This window comes from Aplidium turbinatum, chromosome 10 (assembly GCF_918807975.1).
Source record: "Aplidium turbinatum chromosome 10, kaAplTurb1.1, whole genome shotgun sequence".
NCBI lineage: Eukaryota > Metazoa > Chordata > Ascidiacea > Aplousobranchia > Polyclinidae > Aplidium > Aplidium turbinatum.
The window spans coordinates 24347375-24374685 of record NC_137481.1 but is presented as its reverse complement, the minus strand read 5'-3'; the positions used below and the strand labels follow the sequence as shown (position 1 = coordinate 24374685).

General features: G+C 36.5%; 2 protein-coding genes across 2 annotated transcripts; one reads left to right on the top strand and one right to left on the bottom strand.

Annotated features, from left to right (window-relative positions):
- The first annotated feature begins 6802 nt into the window (after positions 1-6802).
- LOC145778469 (uncharacterized) lies at positions 6803-18093 on the top strand. Its single transcript, XM_082589950.1, has 13 exons — positions 6803-7087; positions 9264-9413; positions 9636-9844; positions 10192-10374; positions 10800-10903; positions 12737-13161; positions 13655-13723; positions 13899-14098; positions 14771-14876; positions 15348-15485; positions 15745-15843; positions 16255-16433; positions 16763-18093. The coding sequence occupies exons 1-13, from the start codon at positions 6950-6952 to the stop codon at positions 17454-17456; spliced, it is 2694 nt and encodes an 897-aa protein (XP_082446076.1). The 5' UTR covers positions 6803-6949; the 3' UTR covers positions 17457-18093.
- A 4770-nt stretch (positions 18094-22863) lies between these two features.
- Positions 22864-27057, bottom strand: LOC145779085 (uncharacterized). Its single transcript, XM_082590655.1, has one exon. The coding sequence runs from the start codon at positions 27055-27057 to the stop codon at positions 22864-22866; it is 4194 nt and encodes a 1397-aa protein (XP_082446781.1).
- Between the last annotated feature and the right edge of the window lie 254 nt (positions 27058-27311).

Sequence of the window (27311 nt, the reverse complement as noted above, 5' to 3'; positions counted from 1 at the left end):
AGCCACAATGGTACAAGAAAAGAAACAGCCTTTTCTTAGTTGAGCCTGTCTTTAGTATCTCATTAACAGCTGCATACAACTTCAATTATATTTCGTGCAAGTAATTTTATGATGTTTCTCGGCAGTCGAGTGTAGTTTTCGTTAAAGCTGATCTTTTTTTTCTGAAAAAAGTTAAGGCATGGGTACCTGCAGATACTGCCTGATTTGTCACATTTTTATGACATTATCACATCACATTTTCATTTTGTCACACAAATCTAACAAATCGGCTTCCGAGAAACAAACCAACTTTGTCTGTTTTTTTTTTGCTGTAACTTTTGCTGCATACGTCTATAATTATCCAAAAGGATGTAAAAAATTCTTCATACGTAACATTCTACTTGTACTGTATTTTACTCTCTGGCGAAACGTGTCCTCTTTTTAGGGGATGGAAATATGGTAGGCCTACTACCTACAATCTCTTCTTCGTCGAGTCACAATTATAACTTGCAGTATTTTATTTATTTTGATTCATTATGTCTGAAGTTGAGAATAAAACTTCATTTTTTTACACACATATGAACTTCAAAAAAGTTGAATTCAAATCCGAAGTACACACATATCGCAAAGATGTCCTGCTGGCATCCCTTCGCTCCCCGAAAAGAGGCAAATGCAACAATGAAGAGTGAAACAGATAGATGGTCCTCAGGTTGGCCACGTCACGGAGAACAAAAAAACAACGCAAACTCAACGTCAGCACAACTATAAATCAAGAAGGCAATCGAAGCGCCGGCAGTAAGACACATTAAGTGTTAGAATAAATATTAGTCGCAGTTCTAATTTGTCTGCCTAAAACGATTATCCTTTGGTTTGTAGCATTTCATCTATATACACTTACAGGTAGCTGCATTATATTCCCACAAGCGCAGAAGAATGTTTGCTTTAATCAAAAAATAAAGAGCCCAAAATGTAGATACCAAACTCATGTTCAGCAAACAAACTTTGGGCTCTTTATTTTTTAATTAGATTAACCAGGCGTTCCAACTATTTTGCCTCTAAATGTTTGCTTTGATTAGTGCTTTATTACTTTTACAGTAAACAGTTGATGTATTTTTGTTGGTGGTAGTTTTACCCAAAAGTTGCCAACGGTAAGATTGCTTAATATTGGCAAATTTTTTGAAGTGAGAGAAGATGGTATGAACAGAGTTGTTGGGTTCGATCGATTTTTTAATAATTTGATTCAGTTTTTCATTCGTTATAATAGAAAATTCTGTGGTAGAAAGCTCTGTAGTGTGTAGCCTATTGATAAAATAAGGGCCGAGTGGCCTATTGAAAAAATAAGGGCCGAGATTTTCGTCTCTTTCGAAGGTAAACATGGTTCAGCACAATTCTGTCAACCGTGTAATGTACGTAAGTTTAATTCATTCTTACAAAAGTAGAATTTGACACCTTCTTCTTTGATAAGATAGATAGGTGATCACTAAAGATCCCACACATGTGGAGGAGAAAGCTTCACAATACATTTGAATTTATCTCACTACTCATCCATTTGGATCCTTGGTAAATTCAAAAGAAGATTTTTAAAGAAAAGTTTGTTTACAAAATTTTGTTTTCGAATTTTGTATTGAGCTGGCTAAATGAGCAGTAAAGTATATTTATAATCATATCCACTCAAAATCCAGTTCGAAACTTTTGCAGACTTTTTACACTTTCATGTAAGTTAGTGAAGCAAACGGATATTTCTGCAATTATTTTCCTTCAAATATTTGTAAAAATGTACTCCAGGTAAAAGTCCCTGAAAATAACATGTTTATAGCCTAATAGGCCTAGCCCTGGCCTACGCAGCCTTTTCACGCGCAATAGAAATAACTTACTTTCGGACCGTGATAATTTTTGCACAACAACGTCGGATTTTTCATGGAAATATTTACGTTGAAGATTTTTTGAAATGCCTTCAGCACTAAGGAGAATAGGGTGTCGAAAATTTCAAACTATTTGAGAAAACTTGCATTGCCTTGCACGCATGATTAAATTTAAGATGACCATATTCTTTTTCTTTCGTTTTGAAACAGTTGACGTAAAAGCGAGCCTTTCTGAGTACGTTAACCATGACGTTAACGTACTCAGAAAGGCTCGAGAGTAGGGTGGCCCGTTCCTTTCTTTCGGCTTTCTTTCCTGCAGCAATTATGCCCACACAATGTATTACACCCTATAGCTGTGGTTCTTAACCAGGCTTCGATCAAACCCTTGGGGTTCGACAAAGCTGTTTCAGGGGTTCGGTTCGAACGTGCTCTGAAACAGTAACACACGGCCTATATTGAATGGTAGGCTATACCAGAGAATATTTTTGGAAAATATTGTCCAGCCGAAACTTGATTGCGACTTAAGTGATGGTAAATAAACATATGCGTGTTTGACGCGTGATGTAATGATGATGCCATCTGCATGTAACACAGAATGCAAAAAAACTATATTTTTACCTAACATTATAAAAACAATCGATAAGAAAAACTTGATTTTCTCAAAAGATGAATTTCCTCACGTTTGCTGTTTGCATGGAATGGCAGAAGCAGGGCTCTCACTTTTGAGGAAATTTCCTTAGTTTAAGAAAATTTAGTTCTATTTTCAATTTTTGTCAACAACAGCAGTATAAACAGTCCATACGTGGATGACATTATCGAGCTTCAAGAAAGCAAGATGCAAAAAAAAACTTCAACACAACAAATTTTCAATCGTTTTGGTGCCAACAAATGGAAAGTTATCTTCTTATTACAAAAGTTGCCCTTGAAGTTCTCATGCCATTCGTAACCACTTATTTATGCGAGCATGTGTTTTCTATTCTGGTGGATGTTAAAGCAAAAAAACGAAACCGGCTTGCATGCGAAAATGACATGAGAATTGCTGTTTCCGAGACAAAGCCTCGAATTTCACTATTGGTCACAGAAAAAGTTTCATTTATACATTAATGTAGCCTATTATTATTAAATGTGGTAGATTTTGGTTTTTGTAATTCAGCGAAAATTTGAGGTCCAACGAAAGCTTGCAGATTAGTGTAAGGGTTCGGAAGGTTAGTAAAAGTTAAGAACCACTGCCCTATATATATAAGTGAACGGTGTTTTCAACAACCAGATGAAGCCCGGAGTCGAACCAGGTTTGTATAATTGGAAAGCCAACGCCTTATTCGCTGCGCCATCCCACCACAGGTATACTCACTTTACAGTACATGTTAACTAAAGAGTAAAGGAGGCAAAGGCAAAGCTCTTCATGTTGGTAGGCACTTTAACATTACCCACTCGTCAAAGAGGTACGCAATCATGCGTGACATGTTCACTCGCGATTCACCTGATTTCAGTCATGTGACTCGACACGTGATATTCTGATCGAAAAATTTTGATACAAAGAAATTTAACTGAATGCTTTGCCACAACCACCGTTGCCTAATGGTTAGGGCAGAAGAGTAGTAATTTCAATTTCGTGGGTTCGATTCCCACCCTCTGCTAATGCTATTTTTTCTTCTGCAAATGAACTGAGTGCAAGAAGGATCTCAATGACTGCAATCAATGGAGTTTATAAGGAAAATTGTGACTAAACAAAACACAAAGCAATTTCACATTGAAAAGCAGGCGCTCTTCGACGAGTGGGTGATGTAAAAAAGCCTACCCTTCATGTTTGGCATGTGGGTCAAACAACAATCGGGTAATACGGTAGGTTTCAAGAAAAAACAGTTTATTCATCAATGTTGCCTTTTCTTGCCTGGAGTGCAAAGCCATGAATAGTGAGGGTGTTTAAAAGAAAGACTCCCTTCACAGTATTGGTACATTGTCTGGTGTCTCTTTGATAGAACTTTTTCAACAACCACCTCGTTTCGACAACCAGCATTCATTACAACTTTACACTCAATATTGCTGGTAAGAAACACCTTGAGCAGCAGTTGTCAGCTGGTCAGTTGAGAGGATAATTTTGATCCGGAACTAATGAAATCTTCGCACTGCAAGTCATGACACTTTTAAGAAAATGCACTAATATCCAAAGAATACGCGGTGGTTGTTTCAAATTTCCGGGCCACTTGAAGAGGTTACGGGCCCCTAAATTCATCCTGGGTCAAAGTCTAAAAGTACCCCTGGACCTCTGATAACGCTACTGATTGTCAGCCTGGGTTTTCAAATGTTCATTGCAATAGAAGCATACCAAACGCAAGTCACTCTAAGACTAAACCGAAACCATCAGATAAAATAAATCGCTAGCTGAAAAGCGGTTGAGCGAAGAATCCCAGAATGAGGGCCTGAATCAAAAATGCCAAGTAAGGTTTTGCATACAGAAACCAAAGGCGTTTTATCAGTTTAAACAGTTATCATAATAAAACAAGATAAATGCGACGTTAATTTTTGAAAAATAGTTTTTGTAGATAGGTTTAGTCAATTTATGGCGGTTTAAATATAACCAGCTTCACACAAACTGTTCACATTTATGTCATGCTTTTTGCGCATTCGAGTTATGCGCAATCATTGTATTCCCCACTATTGCTTTTAATCGCTGCGTGTTTCTTGATGCTTATAGTCAGTTAGATAGTAACTTTCAAGAAGTTGAAATTTATTGCACTTTTATAAATACTTTCAGATCCCTGATGAGGGCTTCAGTTAAGCCGAAAACGTTTGATTGTTAAACTATTTGTAAATATGTAAAATATATTGTTATAATTTCACAGTATAGATTCTAACGATCTGTTTTAGCCCGATGCTGCGAGTTCGTTGTGGCAATATCGAATTGTACTAGCTTTCGGAACACAGTTCACACAGTTTCCATAGCACATGACTAGGGAACTGTGTTCCGAAAACTAGTGCAATTCGATATTGCCACAACGAACTCGCAGCATCGGGCTAAAACAGATCGTTAGAATCTACACTGTAAAGTAAGCAAAGATCATGCTACTAAAAGGGAAACTCGATCAATTGCATATTTTTATAATGCTCAGCCCTGTTGTATTATTGTGTTTTGTCTAATTTTAGTTCAGCTGTTTTCGGAACAATAGTAAAGAAAATTGAAAAAAAATTGAAAAATCCTTTGCTTTTATTACCCTGTTAGATTTTTCACTTATTGTATCTCATAAAGGGCATGTAATATCAACAAAAATTGACATTTAGCGCATTTTGCGGATACAGAATTGAACTTTATTATTACAATTTTATTGCAAATAAGACTTTGTCCACAGTAACCACACAAAAATGGCAAAACCAGCGAACCAAACACAATGATCAATCAATGATCAACATTAAGAGCTTGCTGGTAATGTTTAAAGTAGTCTGATCTGTAAAAACAGTCAGAGTTCATCAAAGACATTATCAGACTGTTGCCTGAATTAACTAGTTGCGATGAATAAAGGAAAATGTGTTCTTTTTTAATAAGCCGTCAACTGTGATAATATTACATTGAAGTTTATGCTCACGTGCGCTGCACTGACTTTTGTTTCGCATATTTAATTGATATCATATGGATCATATGACTTAATCCTCTTAAGCAATTTCCGAATGCTCATTTGTTACAACCAAACAGAAAAAGGCGGAACTTTGTATGCTTAGCTATTTTCTGAACAAATTCAGAAATGCGATGGACAAATTCTTCGTTTATTTATTTTAATTTGAAGTTTTATTAACTAAAATCAACCCAGTTTCAAAAGGGATATCACGCTGCTCATCCAGGCAACAATGATCTTGGCCAAAAGAAACCTATTTTAGATTTATAATCAAATATGTATTTATAATGTCACACGAAGCAGCAGCAACTTAAGTTGTGTTTTTTTTACATAGGATAATGCCAAGAATGTTCAATTTATTTCTTTTCATTAACTATTTTATATGTTCTCATATCACATATCACTGAACCTTTTTGTGTCACTTGTGTTATGTGCTCCTGCTGCAACACAGTGAACCTTCTGTTCTCTAACAAAACTTTATTAACAATTCCGTTGATGTCTTGTTTCGTCATCAGATGTTTTGTTGCGTAAGCTTTATGAAATTGACATTGTGCGATGCATAAAACAACATATTGTGACGTTGTTTCATTGTTTCTGTGGGGTATCATGGAGTACCAAAAGTTAAGACATCATGGGGTGATATTGACCGCCCATTTGCTGCTAAACAATGGGGACAGATAGATACAAGGTGTCCATATTAATCGCGTTACCCATTCAAATAAACAAAAGCCTAATATGAACCATTCTGTAGGCTCATCTAATTCGCTGTTGCTGTAATTGAATATCGACCAAAGAGTGTTTTGTCTTCTCATTAGTGAAAAACAATACAAAAGACCAGAAGTCGTCACTAGAACGGTTTGTAGGCAATCCAGAAGACTATTCAGGAAATCTTGAATACAAGTGTTTTGTTTTAAAGATATTTTTGCAATATTGCGCAATTGTAAGTTTAGAAAAGTAAGTGAAACACACTTTATAAAGCCGAGATAAATAAAGAATAGCTCAGCGATCCACTTTAATTAAAAGTAATTAGTATTTAACTGAAATTGTAACACATCAGAGTCACGCGAGTATTTTGTTTTAGGCTAAGAAATCTGTTAGATAGAAACTTGAAGGTGGCTTCTCAACTGGTTTGTTTGCTTTGGAGTAAAATAAGAGAAGATTGTAGCATCTGCAATCGCTTACACTTCAACCATTGACATCTACTGTCGCCATTGAGCATAAAGGATAGCATTTACTCCATGAGTGGCGGGATGGCATAATCCATTTGCTGCATGTTATGTAAAACATCAACGCTAAAGTGTTTCGGCCAAAGAGGAAGCAAAAACCATTTCTGTATATTTCCAGAACGATCTTTAAGATTTTACTTGATAAAATTTGTATCTCGATTATACTTTTAAGCTAGAATGTGTTTAAAATAGTTAATACCGTCGCGGCTTCAATATTGATTAAAAAGTTATAATCAAGGTACTAAGTGATCAGATCGAACTAATGTAAACAATCATGGTGCGACTGTCAAAGCAAAAACAGGAGAAGTTGGAGAACATCATGACTTTGGTGGAAGAACTTGGTGTGGACAGAGTACTGGCAAGACTGCGTCAAACAAAAATGATGAGCAAAGAAGTTTTAGACGATATGAAGGTTTGTAAATTTATTTGGATTCGAAATGGCCTCAGTTCTTAGAGCACTCGGCTGTATCTCCACAAGATACTTAATGGAGGGCCTAAGTAATTGGGAGCAGCTGACAATATGACTAGGGAAAGATGTGGGACCTATAGATATAGTGGGACCAATGGAACATCAGATTATTTAGTCCCCTGTAAAATGTAAAGATTTTTTTCGATTAGGAAACATCAATTCTATAACTATTTTAAATCAAAACCAAAATAAGGGAGATTTCTTTTTTTTTTGACTGTGACTAGCGTTTGTGTGATTTCATAGGTGAAAACAAGCTTTTTGCTCTCTGTATGTAAGGAATTTTCCTTTGTCCGAGTAAACATATACCCATAAGTTGTGGCGCATTGACAAGTAAAAGTATTAAGCTAAAGGCGAACATAGGTTCAGCCTATATGTACAAGTTAAAATGTCGTTTTTACCTTTTTGGACTACGTGCATGGGACCAATAAAAAGACTAATTTCAAGGCGCTTTGTCGGACTCTTGCCTTTTAGGTTTTGCCTACTTTTAAGCCTAATAAATCAAAATAAATCTATTTTCTGAATAACAACTGCAGAAAACTAGAACTGATGTTTTTTAAACACAATGAGCCCAAGTCTGCATTGTGCGTTTGTTTATCTGTTTTCTTTCAATCTTTTATTATTTAGTAATTTTGCTTTTCTTTTTATTTAAAATACTCAAAATGAGACTTGGTATAAGGCTTTCCTGTTTTGTTTGTTAAACATGTTTTGCGAATGAAACAAAATTTGAAATTCCCAGATTGCATGTTCTACAGGAGTGTTTAAATACTGTCCCAAAGGTCTGATTAGGTGTTCCATTGGTGACACATGAATGTCTGGATGGGTCCTTTGAAACAAATCATAACTTTAAAAGATTCTTGTCATACATTTTAAAAAAACAATTAGTTGTAGAGGTAGGTTATTCCTACAACAATGTAGAAAAAATTAGGAAATTGTAATTTAATTTGTAGTCATGGTGGTCAATTAACAAAAACCATTCCATGGATCCCACAGTTCCGCCTACATGTCCTTCTTCTCCACTTCATGTTGAGTTGAATATGAGGTTCAAAAAGTAGCTTACCGTGTCTTCCCTTTGGGCGAAAATTGAAAGGATTGCAGTTATTATATTACGCTACACCACACTTTACCAATCAGGCGAGCATTTAACAAACAAATTTAGAAGGAGCAGCTGCTTTTTAATATCGCGTTTCATCTTCGCTCTATTACTATCAAGCAATTTCTGCTACGCTTTTATTTTGCTAATAAACGTTAATTACCGATTGTAAAGTCTGTGGGCGTTGCTATAATAACATCTGGACTGGAAGCCAAACGCTAGGTCTCATCTTGGCAGCAAACAGAATCGCCATATTGGCGGTTTTAATGCCAAATTTTAGAAATTTGAGCTTTTTTTTAATGCGTTTTGCAGGCTATTTTGACTTAGGCATTTTGATATATTTTTGGCGTTTTTTATTTTTTTCAGCATTGTTAATAGCCTACTTTGAAAAGCTTTCATCAATGTGCAGTAGCCTGTTTACAAAACATCAGGTTTGAAAAGGCAACTTTTTCCGAATCTTGATGACGCTTTTCATAATATTGCATTTTGGGCTGATTTTGTTAACAGCGTGATTACTACTATAGCCTAATGATGTTGCAATCATCGAATCATGCCATATTTTAACCTGGGAATCTATTAAAAAACGCCAATTTTCTAAAATTTGGCATTAAAACCGCCAATATGACAATTCTGTTTGCTGCCAAGATGAGGCCTAGCGTTTGGCTTCCAGTCCAAATGCCATTATAAGGACGTCCACGCTAAAGGAATCAGCCTATGAATGTTTTTCCAAAGTAAGTTTCCTGCTGTTAGGGTTGAACAAGATAGTGAGACGCAGCCTGCTGTTTATCGTGGGATTGACACTAAAGTTCAGGCAATTATCAACCAAAAATGTTTAAACTGAGTAAAACGTTTTGCAATCTCTAGGCTACACTGTTTTCATCTTCAGTGCTTGAGATCAAATGATTTTTTTTTTCGAAAAGTTTCTTAAACATAACTTTTTTTTGTATATTTTGGATTTGGAGTTATTTTCAGAATGACTTAATATTCCAACGATTTTGTTCATCAACATTTAAATTTTGTCACTGGTAGGAGTGGGAGACCGATTATGAAAAGAGAGTGGCTCTTCTTGGATTTCTTGTGTCACCAGAAGGTAAAAGAGCTTTCGGAGCTTTGTTTGAACTTGCAAAAGTTCATGAAGAACAAGTCCGTCTGCAGGAAGAACAAGAAAAATTGAGACAGGTGATGTATAAGATCAGTCTGGTTATTGGCCTATAGAAGAATATTTTCTCTAAGTTGCCATTTTGGAAGTGATCTGTCACACTTGATGAAATAAGCTTTGTTTTTCGAAACAATAAAAACGCCATTTCAACAATCTTGATTTCTAATCTTCTCAAAACTGTTGTTTTGTTACTTCTGATTAATGAAAGTCTATAGCAGAACGTTTCTTATAAACTTTTTCAGGAGCAACTTGCCCAACAAAAAGCAGCCACACTTGCAGGTGATACTCGAAAGGGGGGTGGCCATGGGAGTACAGGTGCAGCTGGAATGAGGTTAGCACAAACAGGAGCTTCCGGGATGAAGAACAAGATGCGAGCGCAGATGAGTAAACGAAAAGCTCCGACTTCTCAACCTGCTCAGCAGCAAAGTTCACATCACGGAAATGTTGCCGGGTGACAAATTCTGTGCCATGTTATTACTTGTAGAAAATATCAATATCTATCTATCTAACGATTTAAAGGTAGACTTGAATTTATCAGAATGAAATTAATTGGCAAGTTTCAGAATTAAATTCTTCTGTTTTAAGGACAAGTTAATATAGGCTAGTAAAAAGGTTACGGTATAGTTTTTCAACTTGTTATTGTTGCAATAGGAATGGTGCAAAATTTCACGTTAAGTTTTAAATTGTTAAGATACTTCCGCAATGATACTCTTCAAATTTATGAATTGAAGTTACTGATTGCTTTGGATAGTTCGTTGTTACTCACTAATCAGCTGATTAAATAAGCGCTTTTTTTAGAAAAGGAAAAAAGGCAACAAGTAAAAAGCAAGAGGACAAAGAAGATATTTTATTGGAAGAAGCCGCAAGAACTTTAGAACAAGCTCAAAGACATGTCCAGGAGAAGAAACGGATTGATGCCATGAGAAGTCAATTGGCCGCAAGTGAAGCAAGAGAAACAAGTTCAAACGCTAGTGGGCGTAGGTAACTGCCATGCAAGGAAATATGGATTTTATATTATACACATCATCTCACATTTCATGCTTTAATAGGAAACAAAAGTGGTGAGAGTGTTTGCAATATCTTGGAAGTGATGTTGGTTTAACAGTCCTCGAAGCATACAACTGAATCTTGATAAGACAGTTGAGATGGAAGAAGTTGACTCAACTCCTGCATACATAGTCCTGCATACAATGCATATCTTTTTGCTGTTGCATCTTGTATATGGTTTCTTTAGTTTCGTTGTTCGTTATGCCATCCCATTACCTATGCTGTCACAATTTTTATTATTGTGCATCAGTGCTTAAATTTTTTGTTACAGTTTTGTCATAGTAAGCCCACCGTGTTTTAGAAGACTTGATTAAAGCAGAATAGGCTACTAATACTCAATTGCTGTGAATTGACCGTAGGTCGGCCGGAAGCCCTCGCACAACACCAACACCAAGATCAGAAGGAAGTCAACGGCCAGTGACGGATAGTCCAAAGCCTTCTAAAATAGCTCCTAAAAGTACAGGTAGAAATCAATCCTATCTCTTTAATATACTGATGTACCGGTCATCTTCTTGGACATTAAATAAATAAATTTTACAATTTACTAACATGCGTGACATCATTTGTCTTGAAGAGTTTTCATTTGATCTAGTATAAGAGTTGTGGCTCCAATCAAGAAACGTTTTTTAGGTCCTTTCTAGTTTTGTTTTAAGCAGCTGTTTAAAGTTAAAGAAAATGTTTTACACAACCTGTGATTCATCATACTTCAAATACCGTACTGATAAGCTGGTGCATAAGAAAATGAGATTTATGCAGTATTACCGTATTTTACGTCCTGATAAGAACTGTTATAAAAAGGCAAATGACATTTATCGGGCATGTCATTTGTCATTGTCATTTGTGTCTTTCTTTTTCGCCAACAAAACAAAAAATAAACTGAACTGAAACTGAACTGAAATGTCTATCGTAAGCGTGGAATTGAGTATTCCGTAATGATGGGCGACTTTCTAGTCGAAGGGACTGGAAGCCTCTGGAAATTTTGTATGGAAATTTTTAAAACCGTATGGAAATTTTTAAAACTCTATCAACATGGATCAATTAGAATTTTGTAAATCTAATAAGAACAATGAACGACCGGTCGTTGTGGAGAACCACGGTAGCCGACACTTTCAAGCTGGACCGATGATCAAATGGATTTTACAGACTGTTATCTGAAGCAGGATTTGTGAAATGTTTGCATCGAAATGTAATATGCCCACTTCAAACAGCAACTGTTTCTGCCTTTTGTATTTCATCGGTACAACAATTGTAGTTCTGAAGTGACAGCCATAACTTACATACATGCAATAATGTTTTGGATTTGTAACGTCTGCGTCTGCGCGACGTAGTCTGCTGTGTTGTAGTGCGCTGTATGTTGTCACAATGGCCGCAAAATAAAACATGATGATTAGTTTAATATGAAACTTTCTGTCACCTTGCCCAAAGCGCTCAAACTGAAGAACTAGTGAGCCATGCCATGTTCCACCAGCATTTGTCTCTTAATTGATGACAGCAGCAAAATATTATTACTATAATATGCTATTAGATGTAGGCTACTTTGGTTTGTTTATATATGGATAGCAGTGACAAGGATAATATTGTATTAAGATTATCGCTTTGTTATGATAAAGATATTTTTGTTCTGCTGTTTGGACTTTGACAACTGATTTTAGGTAATTTTGGGGTGCTGAATCCGAATCTGAACTCAGATTTTCAGTATCACATCAAATTTTGGAGATACAATAATAAAAATATTTTATTTTTGCCAAAAGTAAAAGATTTGGCTTTGCGTTTACTACCAACATATGCAGTGCTATAACGAAAGGTTAGTGTTAGACAGGCCAAAATAGCTCAATAAAGTTACTGGACAACCATCGCCACAGGCCTGCTTAAATCTTTGTGGTTTCATGCAAAACAGTGATGGGGGAAGAGAGTCAGTTATACTTTTAGCTTGTTATTACTGCCTTGTTAATAATGTTGCTTAGAAAACAAATTGGTATCAAAATTGTAGTTTGTGGGTGTATTTCAGATAATTATGCACGTTATGGCCTGGATTTCTAGACATAGCACAATGTGTATGTATGATAAACGCAACGTCAAATTTTTCAATTTTGACAAAGTGACAATTTGTTGTTATCATATCTCACAAACCTGACGTGATAGCCAAAATCTGAGGTCAGATTCGCATTCAGCACCCCAAAACTACTCTAAATCAGTTTTCATAGTTTATTCCGCAAAAATCGTGTAAAATCTTTGGAGAAGTGTTAACAATACTCAAGTTTAATCGTTAACACTAAGATGACTCATATTTGTTTAGCTACAGATCATGATCCCAATTCCTCATCTTCATCAAAACGGAAGCCTTCCGAATCCACAGACTCTCTTCCTGCAGAAATTCCAAAACCAGCTCTTGAAGCCAAAAGAAGTGTTTCTAAACCGGAATTAAAAAATCTCCCTAAAGCGCTAAATGATTTTACTCGTCACAAAGAAGAAGAAGAAAGACACAAAGTGCAGGAAGGAGAATGGGGAAAGTTAGAAAGTTTAGATGTGGAAGAAGATGACGACAGAGATGAAGTCGAAGCATCCAAAAGACTTCCTCAAGAAAGACTTCCTCCAGAAGGGGAGAGCTTCAAAGATGAAAGAGATTATAAAAATTTACCTTCCCCAACATCCAAAAAAAATCAAAACTTTCCTGCTGATGCAAGCAGAGAAACTTCTTTCACAGAGACAATTTCAAATACAGTGAGATATTTAAAACTATGAAAAAGTGTTTAATTTACTGGGGTTTTTGTCCTTGAACTATTTAGAAGACGTAAAACTGATGCCACAACGCGCGTTTATTCATGAAATAAATTAACTGGTACTCTTTACAGCATATGTTATGACAATGCTAAGCCTATATCATAACCATGCAAACTACTTAAAAATAATTAATCCCCAAAACAGCTTTCAGATTTCTTTGAACAAAATTTTCATGCTAAGTAATATTAGAGGAAGCTACGTTTTGTAAAACAACTTTCATTCATAAAGATATACAGTATAACTGTACTTCCTATTCTACAAATATATTATCTTCAGCTTGCTTCAGAATATTCGATTAATCAACCTGCTGGTTTTGGTTTGCTGTTAAAAACATTGTTTTGAACAGGATAAAATTTACAAGGATATGATTTGAAATTGCTTCTTATCTTGTTTGGTACAATGTATCACAATTTATTGATTTTTTATTGCATAGAATGAAGAAGAAAATAATGAAGCTCAGCGGTACATTCTCAATGCTAACCTATCTGGGCCTATATTGAAGGTAATAACGCTTTTTATTAGATGATTTCATAATAAGATTGTTAAATTGTTTAAAAATTTTGTTGTTGTATTTAAGTATGGTTTAACCAATTCAACATAGTTCACTCATCTTTTCATCTTTCTTGAAAATCACATTTCGTTCGAAATATTATTTAACAATTTGGTTTTTTTATTAGCTTTTATCGGGAGAACTTGAAGCCCACTGTATGAAACGGTGTGATCTTGAAGACGTGGTGGCTGAATGGAGAGTTTTAAGGAAGGAAAGAGGGGGTCACATAATGGAGGCTGAAAATAGGATAAAGATAATTCATCAACTTAAAGAAGAAACAAGAGCAATAGAAGAAGAGAAAGAGCGAATGCGAAAAGAAAAAGACAGGTTTGTAAGATTGTAAGAAAGAATAAGCCGGAAACGCTTCATAAAAAATAGATTGCGATCAGGAGCTTGCTACCAAGTCAAAATAAGTTTTGATTCAAAACAACAGAAAACAAAGCTAACGTCACATCGACTTGATTCGGTTTGTGTTTGAAGGGTGAAGTTGGTCATAGACCTTTCCCTTAACCGTTTAGTCTTCTTCAGGGGTGTCCAAAGTCCGCCCGCGCCGGTTGTTGCACAATGTGTTAGTTTTGGCCCGCAAACACAGGTTACCAGTGATACAAATTTAACTTGCATTTTTTTAAAACTAATGAAGACAGTATTTTCTTACTTGGTCATATATTTTTTTGTTAACCGTTTCGTCTTCTTTATGACATGAAATTAATAAAGTAAGTCGGATCTATTGTTTCAAAATTGTTGCAACCCGGTAGAGGGTATTTTCTTTAGCGTTTAGACTTCTAGGGCTATCTAGGGTTATCCTGTAGAGAGCAAAACGATTGAAGACCATCCAATGTTTTGTGTTCAATAAAATTTTTGTAGTGTTACAAAAATATTTTTTTCAAATGCTTTGTATTTTTGAAAATATATCAATTTCAGCTAATCCAAGTTTTCGTTTCAAAAATGGGCTGATAAAATCATTTCAAAGTAGGCTACTGAAATTTTCTTACATTTTAGATTTGTGTACAAAGAATATGATCTGCAGCAAAAACTTCAAGATTTAAATCAGAAGCACAAAAATTTAAAAGAAGATTATGATTCTTTGAAGCAAGGAAATTATCAGGTATTTGCACGTGAAGTATAAAAACTAATAAAGATTGTCGACAAACAAATTCAACCATCTTCGTCTAAACTTGAAATGGATTCATGTTCTAGTTTTCAAAAATACTTCTTCTAGTTTGCAAAGAATTACTTCATGTTCTAATTTGCAGTTTTACAAACAGTGATAGTGCCTCTACAGAAAGAAAACGCACAAAAAATGTTTCAAAAATTGGTTTTCTGTGTTTTTTCTTTGATGTCTTGCCGACTATCGAGCTGCCAGATTTTGATACTTTATTTTATGAAAAAGTAACGGTAAGAAACAATCGTAGCTTAAAAAAGACAAATATTGTCACTTGCTGATTTCATGATGACTTTGTTGAAACGAATGGTCACCGATCGCCTGCCACTATTGTCGGCTTAGCAAGTCCCTTCAGGACATGCAAGGTTTGCAATATTGTATATTATTTAACAAAGCCATGTTTTTCAACATCAGATTCAACAAAATACAAAAAAAACTAATAAGCTCCATCAAGACATGAAAAGGAAAATAGCTAAACTGGAATCGAAAATCAAATCAATGGACAAAGTCACAATCCGGAGAGGGACTCAAACTGAAGATCATTCAGACAAGGCAAGTATCGCTAGATGGATCCCGGGGTATTCTGGCCAGTGTACACGTCACCAAGTGCAGTGGTTTAGACTCTCAAACAATTCACCAAAGTGCCATAAAGTTCCGTGTTTGTTGCAGCAAAGCAGCAACAACGATAGGTTCATCACTAATTAAAAACTGCTTGTATTTGAAAAACTATGTAATAGAATTATAGTTTGTTGCATATTTCGTAATTTAATGACCCCAATGAACTATTTCTCACACCATGATCATTTGGCAGGACGTCTACGAAGCTCTGAGGATGGCGCAAGAATCGTTATCGGTGACGGAAAGTGAACTGGTTTCAGCACAAGCAAAGTTGAAAAGCACTCAGCAAGAGGCAATGTTGAAAGCGAAACTATTCTTCTAAAATTTTGCTGAACGGATCTGTTGTTTATAGATTGTTCCAACGGAACAAATGAAACACATTTGACGACGGTTTAAATCTTGACATAGGCGCTGCAGCTGAAAAGTGTGCAACGATGACAGATCTCAACATGAAGTAGATGAATCTAAATCCAAACAAGAGCTTGCCCTTTCAGCGAAGAAGGCTTTGATAAATCACTCTTTCGTCTATAGTTGTGAGAAACATAACAAACAATAGAGACTGTCAGGATTGGTCTTTAAAAGTAGCTTTCTTGGTCCGAGGATGAAGGCACTCATAGGTCACAAATAGTTTATTGCAACTCGAAGTTAATTGGTTTTGGCGTTTGTTCAACAGTTTGACAAACAATAATTGTTTTCAAACCAGGTTGACGAATATAAGAAGCAGATCAACATCAAAGGAAGAGAGATCAACAAAAGAGAGAGAAAGAGCAAAAAAGATGAAGACACAATCCGGTTTATATCGAGAGAAAGAGATGCAATGGAGGGAAAATTAAGGAAAATCACAGAACAAATGGAATATTACAAAGGAATGATGGACACAAAGTATGGCGTTCAATTATTTCATTTAAAACCAAAACTTCTACTCTATGTATATAATATTGATTTAGGCTACGCCGCTTGAATGATGTAACTCACGAATACAGAACGCCATGGTCACTTATTTACTTCATAAGTTTCCAACAGTTTCCTTTAAATTAAGGACACTTGTTATTAAGAAGGCTTTCGGTTATATTAAAACTTACATTATCATGTAGAAAGTAAAATGAAATAATTTACTTTGAATATTATATTAAAATTGAAACAGATATAAAACATCAAAGCGTTTTAAGTAAAAGCGTTAGTATTGACAAACGTTCCTGTTTAATAATCAGGGGAAAAGCTGGGACGAAGAAGCATCCACCGGAAAAAAGGGAGGTCAAAGTTCAGCGATGCGCGAGCGGGAGACACGTGCTTGTTAAATCTGTGACGTCATCGCAACAGCACGAAACCGAGCCTGATTGTGATGAAAAGTCGCAGGCTCGTAGCAGCCGCTCTGGTAATGTGAAACAGTCCGCCAAATCGAAACCTGCTTCCACCGACAAGCCATTGAACAAAAAGTCTACTTCTTCAACGAATACAGCCAGAACAAACAATTCTGCATCGGCTTCTGTCGCTGAGAATCGCTCCAAACAAGCTTCGAGCAATGGCAGTAGTGAAAGTACAAAAACAGACACACCACCATCAAAAACGACTCCGAATTCTTCAACCAAAGCATTGTCAGATAACAAAGTTTCCAACAACAGCAGCACAACTAAGTCTACGAATCAATCCAGTGGAAAGCAATCATCCCAACATACGACCACATCTAAGAATCTAAATACCAACCAAACGTCATCTGATTCCAACAAAGACCAGTTAGCAATTAATAGCAAACAACAATCTCCAGGGAACAACATGGAATTAAAATCTAATAAAACCCCTTCTGACCCTGCAAAGAAAACGCAAAGTTCTGGAGAGACAGCTAAGCCCCGCAAGTCTTCATTAAAAGACAGTTCAAATGTGGCACAAGCAGTAAAGAAAAGCTGATGTCATAACTCATTATTGTCGCGCTCATCGAATTCTCAAAAGAGATCGTCTACGATTTTGTGGCTGAAAACTGTACCAGACGAATATTTGAACGAGAAGACAACGTTTAAAAAAAAACGCAGTGATTTGACTTCTGGGTTCAGTTTTGTTCTAATTCTTTTATCTTCATGCGATAATATTTTTTGTTTATTCCTTGCTACCGATTCAGTTCTTTTTGGAAAACAAGCTTGTTTCGGTATTTTAAACAAAATTGCTATTGTAGAAAGAAAACTAATTTGCTGTCGCTTGGCAACACATGTTGGTAACTCTAGCATTATAAATTCATACAAAATATATAACCTGCTTTGGTGAGATTGGTTGGTTACGAAAGATATTACGATATTGGAAAGTTGCTAACTTTGAAAAGACTGCAGTGTCTAAAAACGATAGAAAATATAATTTCACATAACAATCGCAGGCTATCTACTTCACATTTGTATCAAGACAGTGTTGCCACAAGAACAATGTGTATTACGCACAATGGGCCTCAGTTGCTTGCACAAATGCACAATGTGATAACAAAGCAGTGAGAGTAACAATGCGAACGGAATTCCAACTACCAAAAAAGTAGCGGCGCTATAAACGTAGCGTGCTACTACCCACCTCTGGTGGCAAGACATTTAGAGACTTTAGAAACTAAGTCTGGATGAGTGACGTGACGAAAGTTGTGTCATTGAAATGGTTGATCAACAGACGTTTTGCATGTAAGTAACGTTAAAATTGAATATTGTATCGAAGGGGTATTTTAAAGATCTCAACAAATCTTGTGATTAATCAAAGTAAAAAAAAATTGAAATGCGCTGCGTCTTGTTTGAAACACCCCTAAGTGAAAGTTAGTTCTTATATCCTAAATAAATACTTTCACGCAAGCCCGAGCATTTTTTACTTTCTGAAGCTTTAATTAAATAGCTAAGACCTCAAAATCAAAAAAGACAAAAGAATTTTCAGTCAAAATAAAACAAAATTTAGTTTTAACAACGTTTCAAAGTAAAACTAAAGTTGCTCATGTTAGCAGCTGTCCAAACAACTGGTGGAAACTGTTGCTCACTAAAAATCGGGTTAGCCAATAACAAAAATTAGGGGTAATAGGACCAAAATTATGTTCGTGGTTGTTTTTTAGGCCCAAAGACAATATTATACCACCTTAAATCAAAATCCAAAACATTAAGTGTGTAGGGTTTTTACGTGTCTGAAGCCCTTAGTGTAGTGTTTTCCTTATTCTAATCTTCTAGTGCAGGGTTTTGGCTATCTAATTGTGGCATTATTTTTTATAAAAGGAAAGTAAAAAGGATATATTAAAAGAATATTGAGAGACTCTAAGTCTCTAATTAAAAAAGGATAATTAAAAGGATAATTTAGGCTTCTGGCTGTCTAGTCTAGGGGTATGACTTCCTACAAAAAAGCAAACGAATTAAGTAGAATGAATCATTTTTTATTAAATCAAAGTTACAAATTTGCTATTCGGGAATTGAAAAATATCTCTAATCAATATAATTTATTGCGACCTGTGTCAGAAGAGCGACATTCCTCAGTCGTGAATTTAACCTTCTTGTTCTAAAGTTCAGTCCGTTCGCTTGCAAGTCTATTTTCGAATGCCTGGTCTTTTCAATTCCCCGCTTACTTCATAATATACCGGTAGAGCCTTTTCATCAATAATAGCTATCGTAAGAATCAAGGGAAAAGCTATACCGGTTTCATAGTTATGTCGCATTAGAAATACAGATGTGTTGAGCTAGATTCTGTGTGAGTGGCGTTTGTTAACAGGAAGCTTGACTTATGTTCTGTGAGAACGTTAGGTTTTGAATTTGCAGCATTGAAATGCATTTTGCAATAATGATAAATTTCGGTCAAATGTTAAAATATAAATTTGTTAGTTAAAAACATGGTACATGTTACAAGTGAAATTCATTCCACCCTACTGGGAGGCGCCAACATAGAAGCAATAAAAAGTTTCACACTCCGAATCCCATCACGGCGTGTAGTTCTTTTGGCGGCCGCGAGGATAGCTTGTCTTGCTGTAAATTTGATAGCATGGCAGAAGTCTTGGTAGGCCTTATCCATTGACTGTAGAAAGTGATGGCTATTCCGCCTCGATTTGATTGGTTGAGGCACTACTATTCCTTTACTTGCGCATTCGGGTTTTCAAACCACAAAATTTTTAAGTAAGTTACATGAATTGCGCAATTTAAGTTACTCGGACCCCTTACGCCCTAGCTTCCACATACTTGATTCTTCATGATCTTTTTTTCATATGATAATTTAACAAATATTGCAACTTGAAAATGACTCAGGGGCACGTGTCCTCCCATGCCTTGTAGACGCTACGCTACTGGTTGAAATCCTTCTACGGTCATAAAAACAATTATCTAAAACTTAACTTTAATTTAAACCAAACCTAACTGTAATTATAATTCTACAGAAATCGAATTTTTAATTTGATAAACTTAGTCAAATACGAAGTGTGCAATTCCAACGAAGACCGAAGTATTGAGCTAAGAAATACGCAAAAATTGCCACAATATTCTGAGAAAAAAACCTGGCTCTCTGCAAAATAGTTTTGTTGTTGGGCCTTAGTTTCACATTGTTCATTATTTTAGAATTCTTTCTTTGTTGAAACTGTGGTTCTCCACCAAAAATGTTTTTTCTCCATCCACCACTGCTTGCTTTGTCTACAAAAAACTTGAAATGGCTTATGTTGGCATATGTTTGGCTTATATTGGCCAAACAAAAGTAAATCTTTATTCTCGCATTAATGAGTACAGAACAGCTTTCAAATATCAACGCCCGAAAAAATCAGCTTCTTGCATGCATGCCATAACTTGAGATCATAAAATAACATAAAGCAATTTCTAAAATTCTAAAAGTTGAACGTGACTATCAAAAACAAATGCTTTCTAAAAGTTGATTTATTAATCAAAAGCCCCATGTGATGAAACGTAATGATGGCATCTCTTTTGCTACTGTTTATAATAAACTATCGTAAGTGCTTGTCTGATGTATTTAAATCGGTTTCATGCTGATTGAAAACTGTGCAGTGTTGCGTATACAATTTGATTCTTCATGACTTATGCGGCTCACGAATATTGGTGTGAGGAGACGTTCTCGGTTAGGAAGTTTAACAAGAACCGTTTGAGGTCAAAACTGAGCAACTGCCCACAAGGTCCACTTGATATTTCGCATGTCTACCACTAACCCCAAATCAGACTTAACCTGGATATTGAAATGAAGATGCCAATATCATCCTTCACATTAACACAGCTGTGTTTTACGAAGTTTCTGAATGTGTTAATTTCTGATGGAAAAACAGATAGGCAAACTTGTACAGCCTAACTTACCTCATAATATGTAGGCTACAAAATATTTAAACCTGCATATTGCTTTGTTGTATGGAAATGATACTAAATGATAATTGCTATAAATGCATCTTCATTTACCTTTTATTATCAAGATTGTTAGAGGTTGTAGGCCCGCGGGCACGTCCGCATTATTAAATATGGCTCGCCTGGGAAAAAGTTTGGACACCCCTGGTTCACAGCAACATAGTCCTGTGTTTTGCCATGCTAGACAGGTAGTTACTACCTGACCTAGCTCCCTGAAGAAGTCAGTCGTGTCTGATTGACGAAACGTCGGAATAAAAGCAGATTATCACCTTATACATCTTGTGACATTCAGCTTAGTTTGCACCTGCATCATGTTATTTAACTACATGCCTGGTGAACAGTTTCATTCAGTGGCGTAGCCAAAGGGGGGGTTTTGGGGGTTACAACCCCTCCCCCCCTTTGGCACGCGTGTGACGTCACGATATTGAGAATGATGCTTTCAGTCTAAAAAAAATTGCCTAATTTTAAACAAAATTGCATTAAAAGAGCAAGTTTTGCCAATACCAAACATCTCAGACAGGAATTAGCAACAAGAAAACATAGAGACTTAGCTTTATTTCCGAAAAATGTCGAAGAAAACATGATCTTATCCTTTTGCTATGCCACCAGACACCACCATTTTACAGGAATATTCGTAACCACATTTTTGTTGAAAATGCTCTCAGAATGCACCAAAATCAAAGTAATTTTTCAAAATTTTCTGGGGGAGGCCCCCAGACCCCCCCGCTGGGTCGTCAAAACCCCCCCTTTCAAAATTCCTGGCTACGCTACTGGTTTCATTCAATTTTTGGCTTAATCAATGTAGAAAAACTTCTCCATGCTTTGTTGCAAACAGTGACATAAAGCATTCCATTCAGAATAGCAGTTTTAGCTAGAGATGGAAAAAACGTTTTTTTTTGTTTAAAAAAATGAGCCTGTTTTTTATCGTTTTTTTTTCTTCGTTTTTTTTTTGTTTTTTTTTTGACATGAAATGTCACAATATTCAGCAATTAGGGTAAACTCATTGCAATAGCGTCTCTTTCAACAAACAAACAGTCTCATTAGCTCAGCTTGCAAAATCTATCTTTTACACATTGATCGAAAGTCCGACAGACACTGAATCAGTGTGACCACGGTGTGACTTACACTGTTCTCGCTGTAAAAAAGTGTTGCTGGCTGTAACGTCCGCTTTGTCTATTTGATTGCTACGTTACAGTGACGTATTTTGTTTGTCGTTGACCTTCGCTCTATTGAACTGCCTGGTCAGTTTCTTCTGTCTAGATTGCTTCCAACAACACGACACATGAATTTGAATTGGTTTTCACGTGTTCTTTTAATGTGCTTTTTAGACAATCTTTTAAACACAGGTAACTTTGAGATTTCTTAATTTGCGACCGTCCAGAGAAAAGCAATTTTGTAGAATGAAACAAATCGATTTACAGTACAATTTACGAATTCCCTTTCTCAAGGATTGACAATTATTGAAAAACGAATAGGTCATAATGGTTGTATAATTCAATGAAAACTGACGTTGTATCGTCGACTAATAAGTTACTGATTTAACGAAAACAGACCACAGGTGCCAAACGCATATGCGAAAGAGGCCAAACAATATAAAAGAGAAACAAAAACAGGTGGCTTTTTTAGTACAGTGGTCGGCAAAAGAGAAAAAATCCAAATATTAACAAACGAGTCACAAATGAACGCAGAGGGCTTAACTTAAGAAAATTGGCAGTAACATTCCCTCCCCTTTAAGGCCTCGTACATTTGTTCAAATACACAGGTATAAACAACATGAGAAAACAAAATCAGCACAAATTTACATTGGTTTTGCAGGAACGATCAAGCATAACTTTTGAATTGGTCTGACAATCAAGGACTGTTTAGTTTGAACGCTAACGCTACGGACAATGCCATTTTTGTCGGGAAACGTTTGAATTACGCGACCCATGAGCCAATTGTTTCGGGGTGTGTTATCTGCGATTAAAACTATGTCCCCCACAGTCAGATTAGGAGATTTTTTGGTCCACCTTTGTTTTTGCTGGAGCAAAGGTAAGTACTCTTTTACCCACCGTGTCCAAAAGACGTCGGCCATGTATTGGACTTGTCTCCAGCGTTTTCGAGAGTAAAGCTCTTTTTTTGTTTGTGAATGAGCCTGGAGGAAGGTTTATTTGCTGTTTTAGAAGAAGCAAATGGTTCGGTGTGAGAGCCTCCATATCATTAGGATCGTCTGACGATTTTGTAAGTGGACGACTGTTAATAATGTTTTCTACTTCACACATGAAGGTAGTCAGCGTTTCATCTGTTAAAGTTTGGCCTTTACAGATAGCTGATAAGATTTTCCTAATGGATCTGATTTGTCTTTCCCACACACCTCCATGATGGGATGCACTTGGAGAGTTAAAGATCCACTTGATGCTTTTCTGTGTTAAAGCATCTTCGATTTGACTGTTGTTCCATGATTTGATGGCTTCTCTCATTTCTCGTTCACCACCAACAAAGTTTGAACCATTGTCAGATCTAATTTCTTCTACTTGCCCTCTTCTTGCGATGAATCGTCGTAGAGCGAGTATAAAAGATGAAGTGTCAAGAGAGTTTGCGATTTCAATGTGTACGGCTCTTATTACAAGGCAAGTAAAAATGACACCGTATCTTTTATGTTCTGTTCTACCCTTTTTAATAATAAATGGGCCAAAATAGTCTACACCAACATAGGTGAATGGAGGTTTGTCTGGTGTCAATCTGTTTTTAGGAAGATCAGCCATTTTTTGTGTGCTGAGTTTTCCGCTTCTTTTGCGGCAATCAACACATTTGGATAAAACCTTGCGGACTGCTGAATTGGCTTTTATAATCCATAGATTTTCGCGCAGGGCAGACAGGACGTGTTCCCTGCCACTGTGACCAAATGTGTCGTGCGTTTCTTGAATGATGAGAGGAACTATTTGGGAGCGATTTGGAAGGATAATTTGATGTTTTGCATCGTGTTTGAGAGGTGCAGCTTTGATGCGGCCACCAATTCTTAGTAAATTGTTTTCTAAGAAAGGGTCGAATTTTATTAAGCTACTGCAGTTGTTTAATGGCTTTTGTGCTTTCAGTTGGCTGATTTCGTTGGCAAAGTGTTTTGACTGAACAAAGGTAAAAATAAAGTCTTGTGCCTTTGTGAGCTCATCTGGAGACAAGCAAAGATTGTGTGCTGGGGCATTTTGTTTATTTGCAAGGTTAGTGAGTCTTAAAGTCAGAAATTTATGCTTACAACGGAAAAGCCAAGCAACGATTCTTTTCAGCTTGTACCAAGAAGAATACTTACCCAAAAGATCTTCCAGAAAGTGGGATTCGCTTTGGGTTGCAAAACACGTTTGCTTTGGTTGTTTAATTTCTGGGTCATTGTCCACGACTTCGAGAAATTTTGGTTGCTTAGGCCATTGAGATTGTGGTTTCCATAGAAATTCAGGGCCGTTTTTCCATTGATTGCATTGAAGAAAGTTTGGAATTGAGAGACCCCTTGAAGCATGATCAGCAGGATTACATTTAGTGGGAACGTATCTCCATTGGGAAATTGTTGAAGCATCTTTAATCTGTTGAACTCGATTTGAGACGAAGGTATGAAACGCTTTGTTTGAGTTGTTGAGATAGCGCAAGACAGTTGTGCTGTCGGTCCAAAAAATTGACTCTTTATTAAGATAAGGTACCTTTAACTCTCTTTGTAGTATTTTTTCAGAGCTAATTGAGATTGTAGCAGCTGATAACTCCAATCGAGGAATCGTCATTGCCTTCATTGGTGCAAGTCGAGTTTGGTAGTGCGAGTCTTCCAAAAGTTTGATACTAGAGTTAACAGATTTCATGAATTGAGCTTGTTGAACAGATAATTCGGGTTTACAGTTAACAATTGAGTCAACAGCGTCAAAGCACATGTCGCACATTGGATGGGTAGAAGTTTTGGTAAAGAAATTTTTAGTTTTACTTTGATCCTGTTTGCTGTTAGGACAATTCACTAGCCAGCCAACGGCCGTTTTGATGGCATAATAGCCACCTTTTGCTTGTATTACTTCTTGTGGTTGGAGAACGTACGGATTGTCATTGCCGATAAGAAGTCCTACCTCTGCGTCAACATCGGGAATCGAGATGTTTGCAAATTCTGGAAAGTGTTTAGTGTCTTCTAGGGTAGGAATATCTGTATTTGAAACAGGAATTTGAAAAGTGGAGTAAAGAGAGCTTAGAGAAATGTATTTGTTTTCGTCAAAATCTGACATTTCGACATTTGTGACCACCTTTACCTTGTTACGTTTGCCAGTGTTGTTTAGCGTGATGGTACAAATATTAGTTTCTTGACAGTCGGCAATTTGCAACTTTTCTATCAAATCATTTGTTATGAAAGATGTTGTACTTCCACTGTCCAAAAACGCTTGTGTAGTGATAGTTTGATTACTTCCTTGCAGGCGAACCTTTACTGGGATTATGGGAAGCAGACTGCGAGAATTTGTTCGTGTGTTGACAAACCCATTGCGTATTGCTTGTGTAGGTTGATTGATATTAATTTTTTGAGTTGTGTCTTTAGGTGTAATATTTGTGGTGATTTGTGTTGCATCTGGGGGATGCAAGAGAGTAGTGTGGCGTTCAGTGCATCCTAGTTTTATGCAAGGGTCCTTCCTTTTACATTGATATGCCCAGTGACCAGCATTTAAACAGCACTTGCAGAGTTTGTTGTCGATTACAAATTTAAGCCTTTGGTCAATATTCATCATTCGAAATTGTTTGCATTGATTGAGAAAATGTTTATCTCTGCACAGATGGCATGTCCTTTCATGGTTCGACGATTTTATTTGCGTTGCAAAGGTTACGCTGCTCCTACGTTTGGAGTTGGAATCATCGAATTGTTTTTTAGTAGATTTTAGAATATCGCATGCCAAATTGGTCGTTTCTCTCGTTTTGCGCGAGACGTACCGTGAGAGATCTGAAAGGCTTATTTCTTGATTTCTTTCATGCAAAATTACGTCAACTTCGCGTAACCAGCCAGAATACCAGCCACTTGGCAAGCGTCTTATTATTTTTGTTATGGTATCCATGTTGTCCATTTTCTGTAAGTAATTCATGCCAGACAAAGTACATATGCAGGAAGTTAGTTCCGAAGAGAACTTGATTAGAGAATCCTTGTTAGAATTTTGAAGAGATGGGCCGTTTATGACGGAATCAACACATGCGCGAGCTATTTGAAATTTTTGACCGAAGGTTTGTTGTAGCAAAGCTCTTGCTTTTGTGTAACCTTCGTGGGGAAGCATGTATTGACACCCTTTTACCAAAGTGTGCGCAGAGCCTTTGGTGTATTGCAACAGATAAAAAAGTTTACGTTTAGGCTCTGTGAAATTACAATCAATTAACGTATCAAATGCGTCTATAAAACCACAGTATTCAGCAGAATTTCCATCAAAGATTGGGGGTTCTACAGACAACAGTGGGGACGGGTTGATAGTAATATTTGGAATTTGTTTCGAGTTTACTGATTGATTATTGTTTATTTGATTTAGTACAGGGGTCTGGGCATACGACGTACTCGGCTCATGTCTCACAAACGATTTATTTGTTACTGTTTGTGAAGGATTAATTTTGTTTGAAACGACAATAGATTCGTGAATGTTAGACCTGGCTTCTACGCCACTCAACGTTAATTGGGATAACATAGGATACACAGAATTATTGTTTACATTAGTTGCTAAATTCGATTGAAATTGTCCGTTTATATCAACATTGTCTTTAGACATTTTATAGCGCTCACCAGCATCTTCTTCCGATTCTTCCGAAAGTTGGGCAATTGTCTCTTGGAGCTCTGCCTTTAGTTTAGCTTCCTGGACTTGTTGCAGGAATTTTCTTTCTTGTTCTTCACGTAGCTGACTTTGTTTTAGGACCATTGTTTCAAATTCTGCCCTTGCTTTCGCTTGCTCTTGTTCCAACTCGCAGATCCTTTTTTGTGATTCCAATCGAGCTAATATTACCGCCTTCTTAATTTTAGCGCTCATTGTAGAGGAGCGGCTTTTGCTGGAAACTTTGCTGGTGCTGTCGCTTGGGTGCAGACTGCCATTTTCTGCTTGGTAGAGCATTTTTGATTGTGATCTTGTTGTCACCTTTGATGTTTGGGGTTCTGGATTTGTTGATTCTTCGGCATTTGATTTATCTGCCACGTCTGTCTCCTTTACAGAATTTGTTGCCATTTTCTTGACATTCAACTTCGCTCACTGTCAACAACGACGACTTTCTTGATTGAAATGTCTAAAAACTGAAATGTAACGTCCGCTTTGTCTATTTGATTGCTACGTTACAGTGACGTATTTTGTTTGTCGTTGACCTTCGCTCTATTGAACTGCCTGGTCAGTTTCTTCTGTCTAGATTGCTTCCAACAACACGACACATGAATTTGAATTGGTTTTCACGTGTTCTTTTAATGTGCTTTTTAGACAATCTTTTA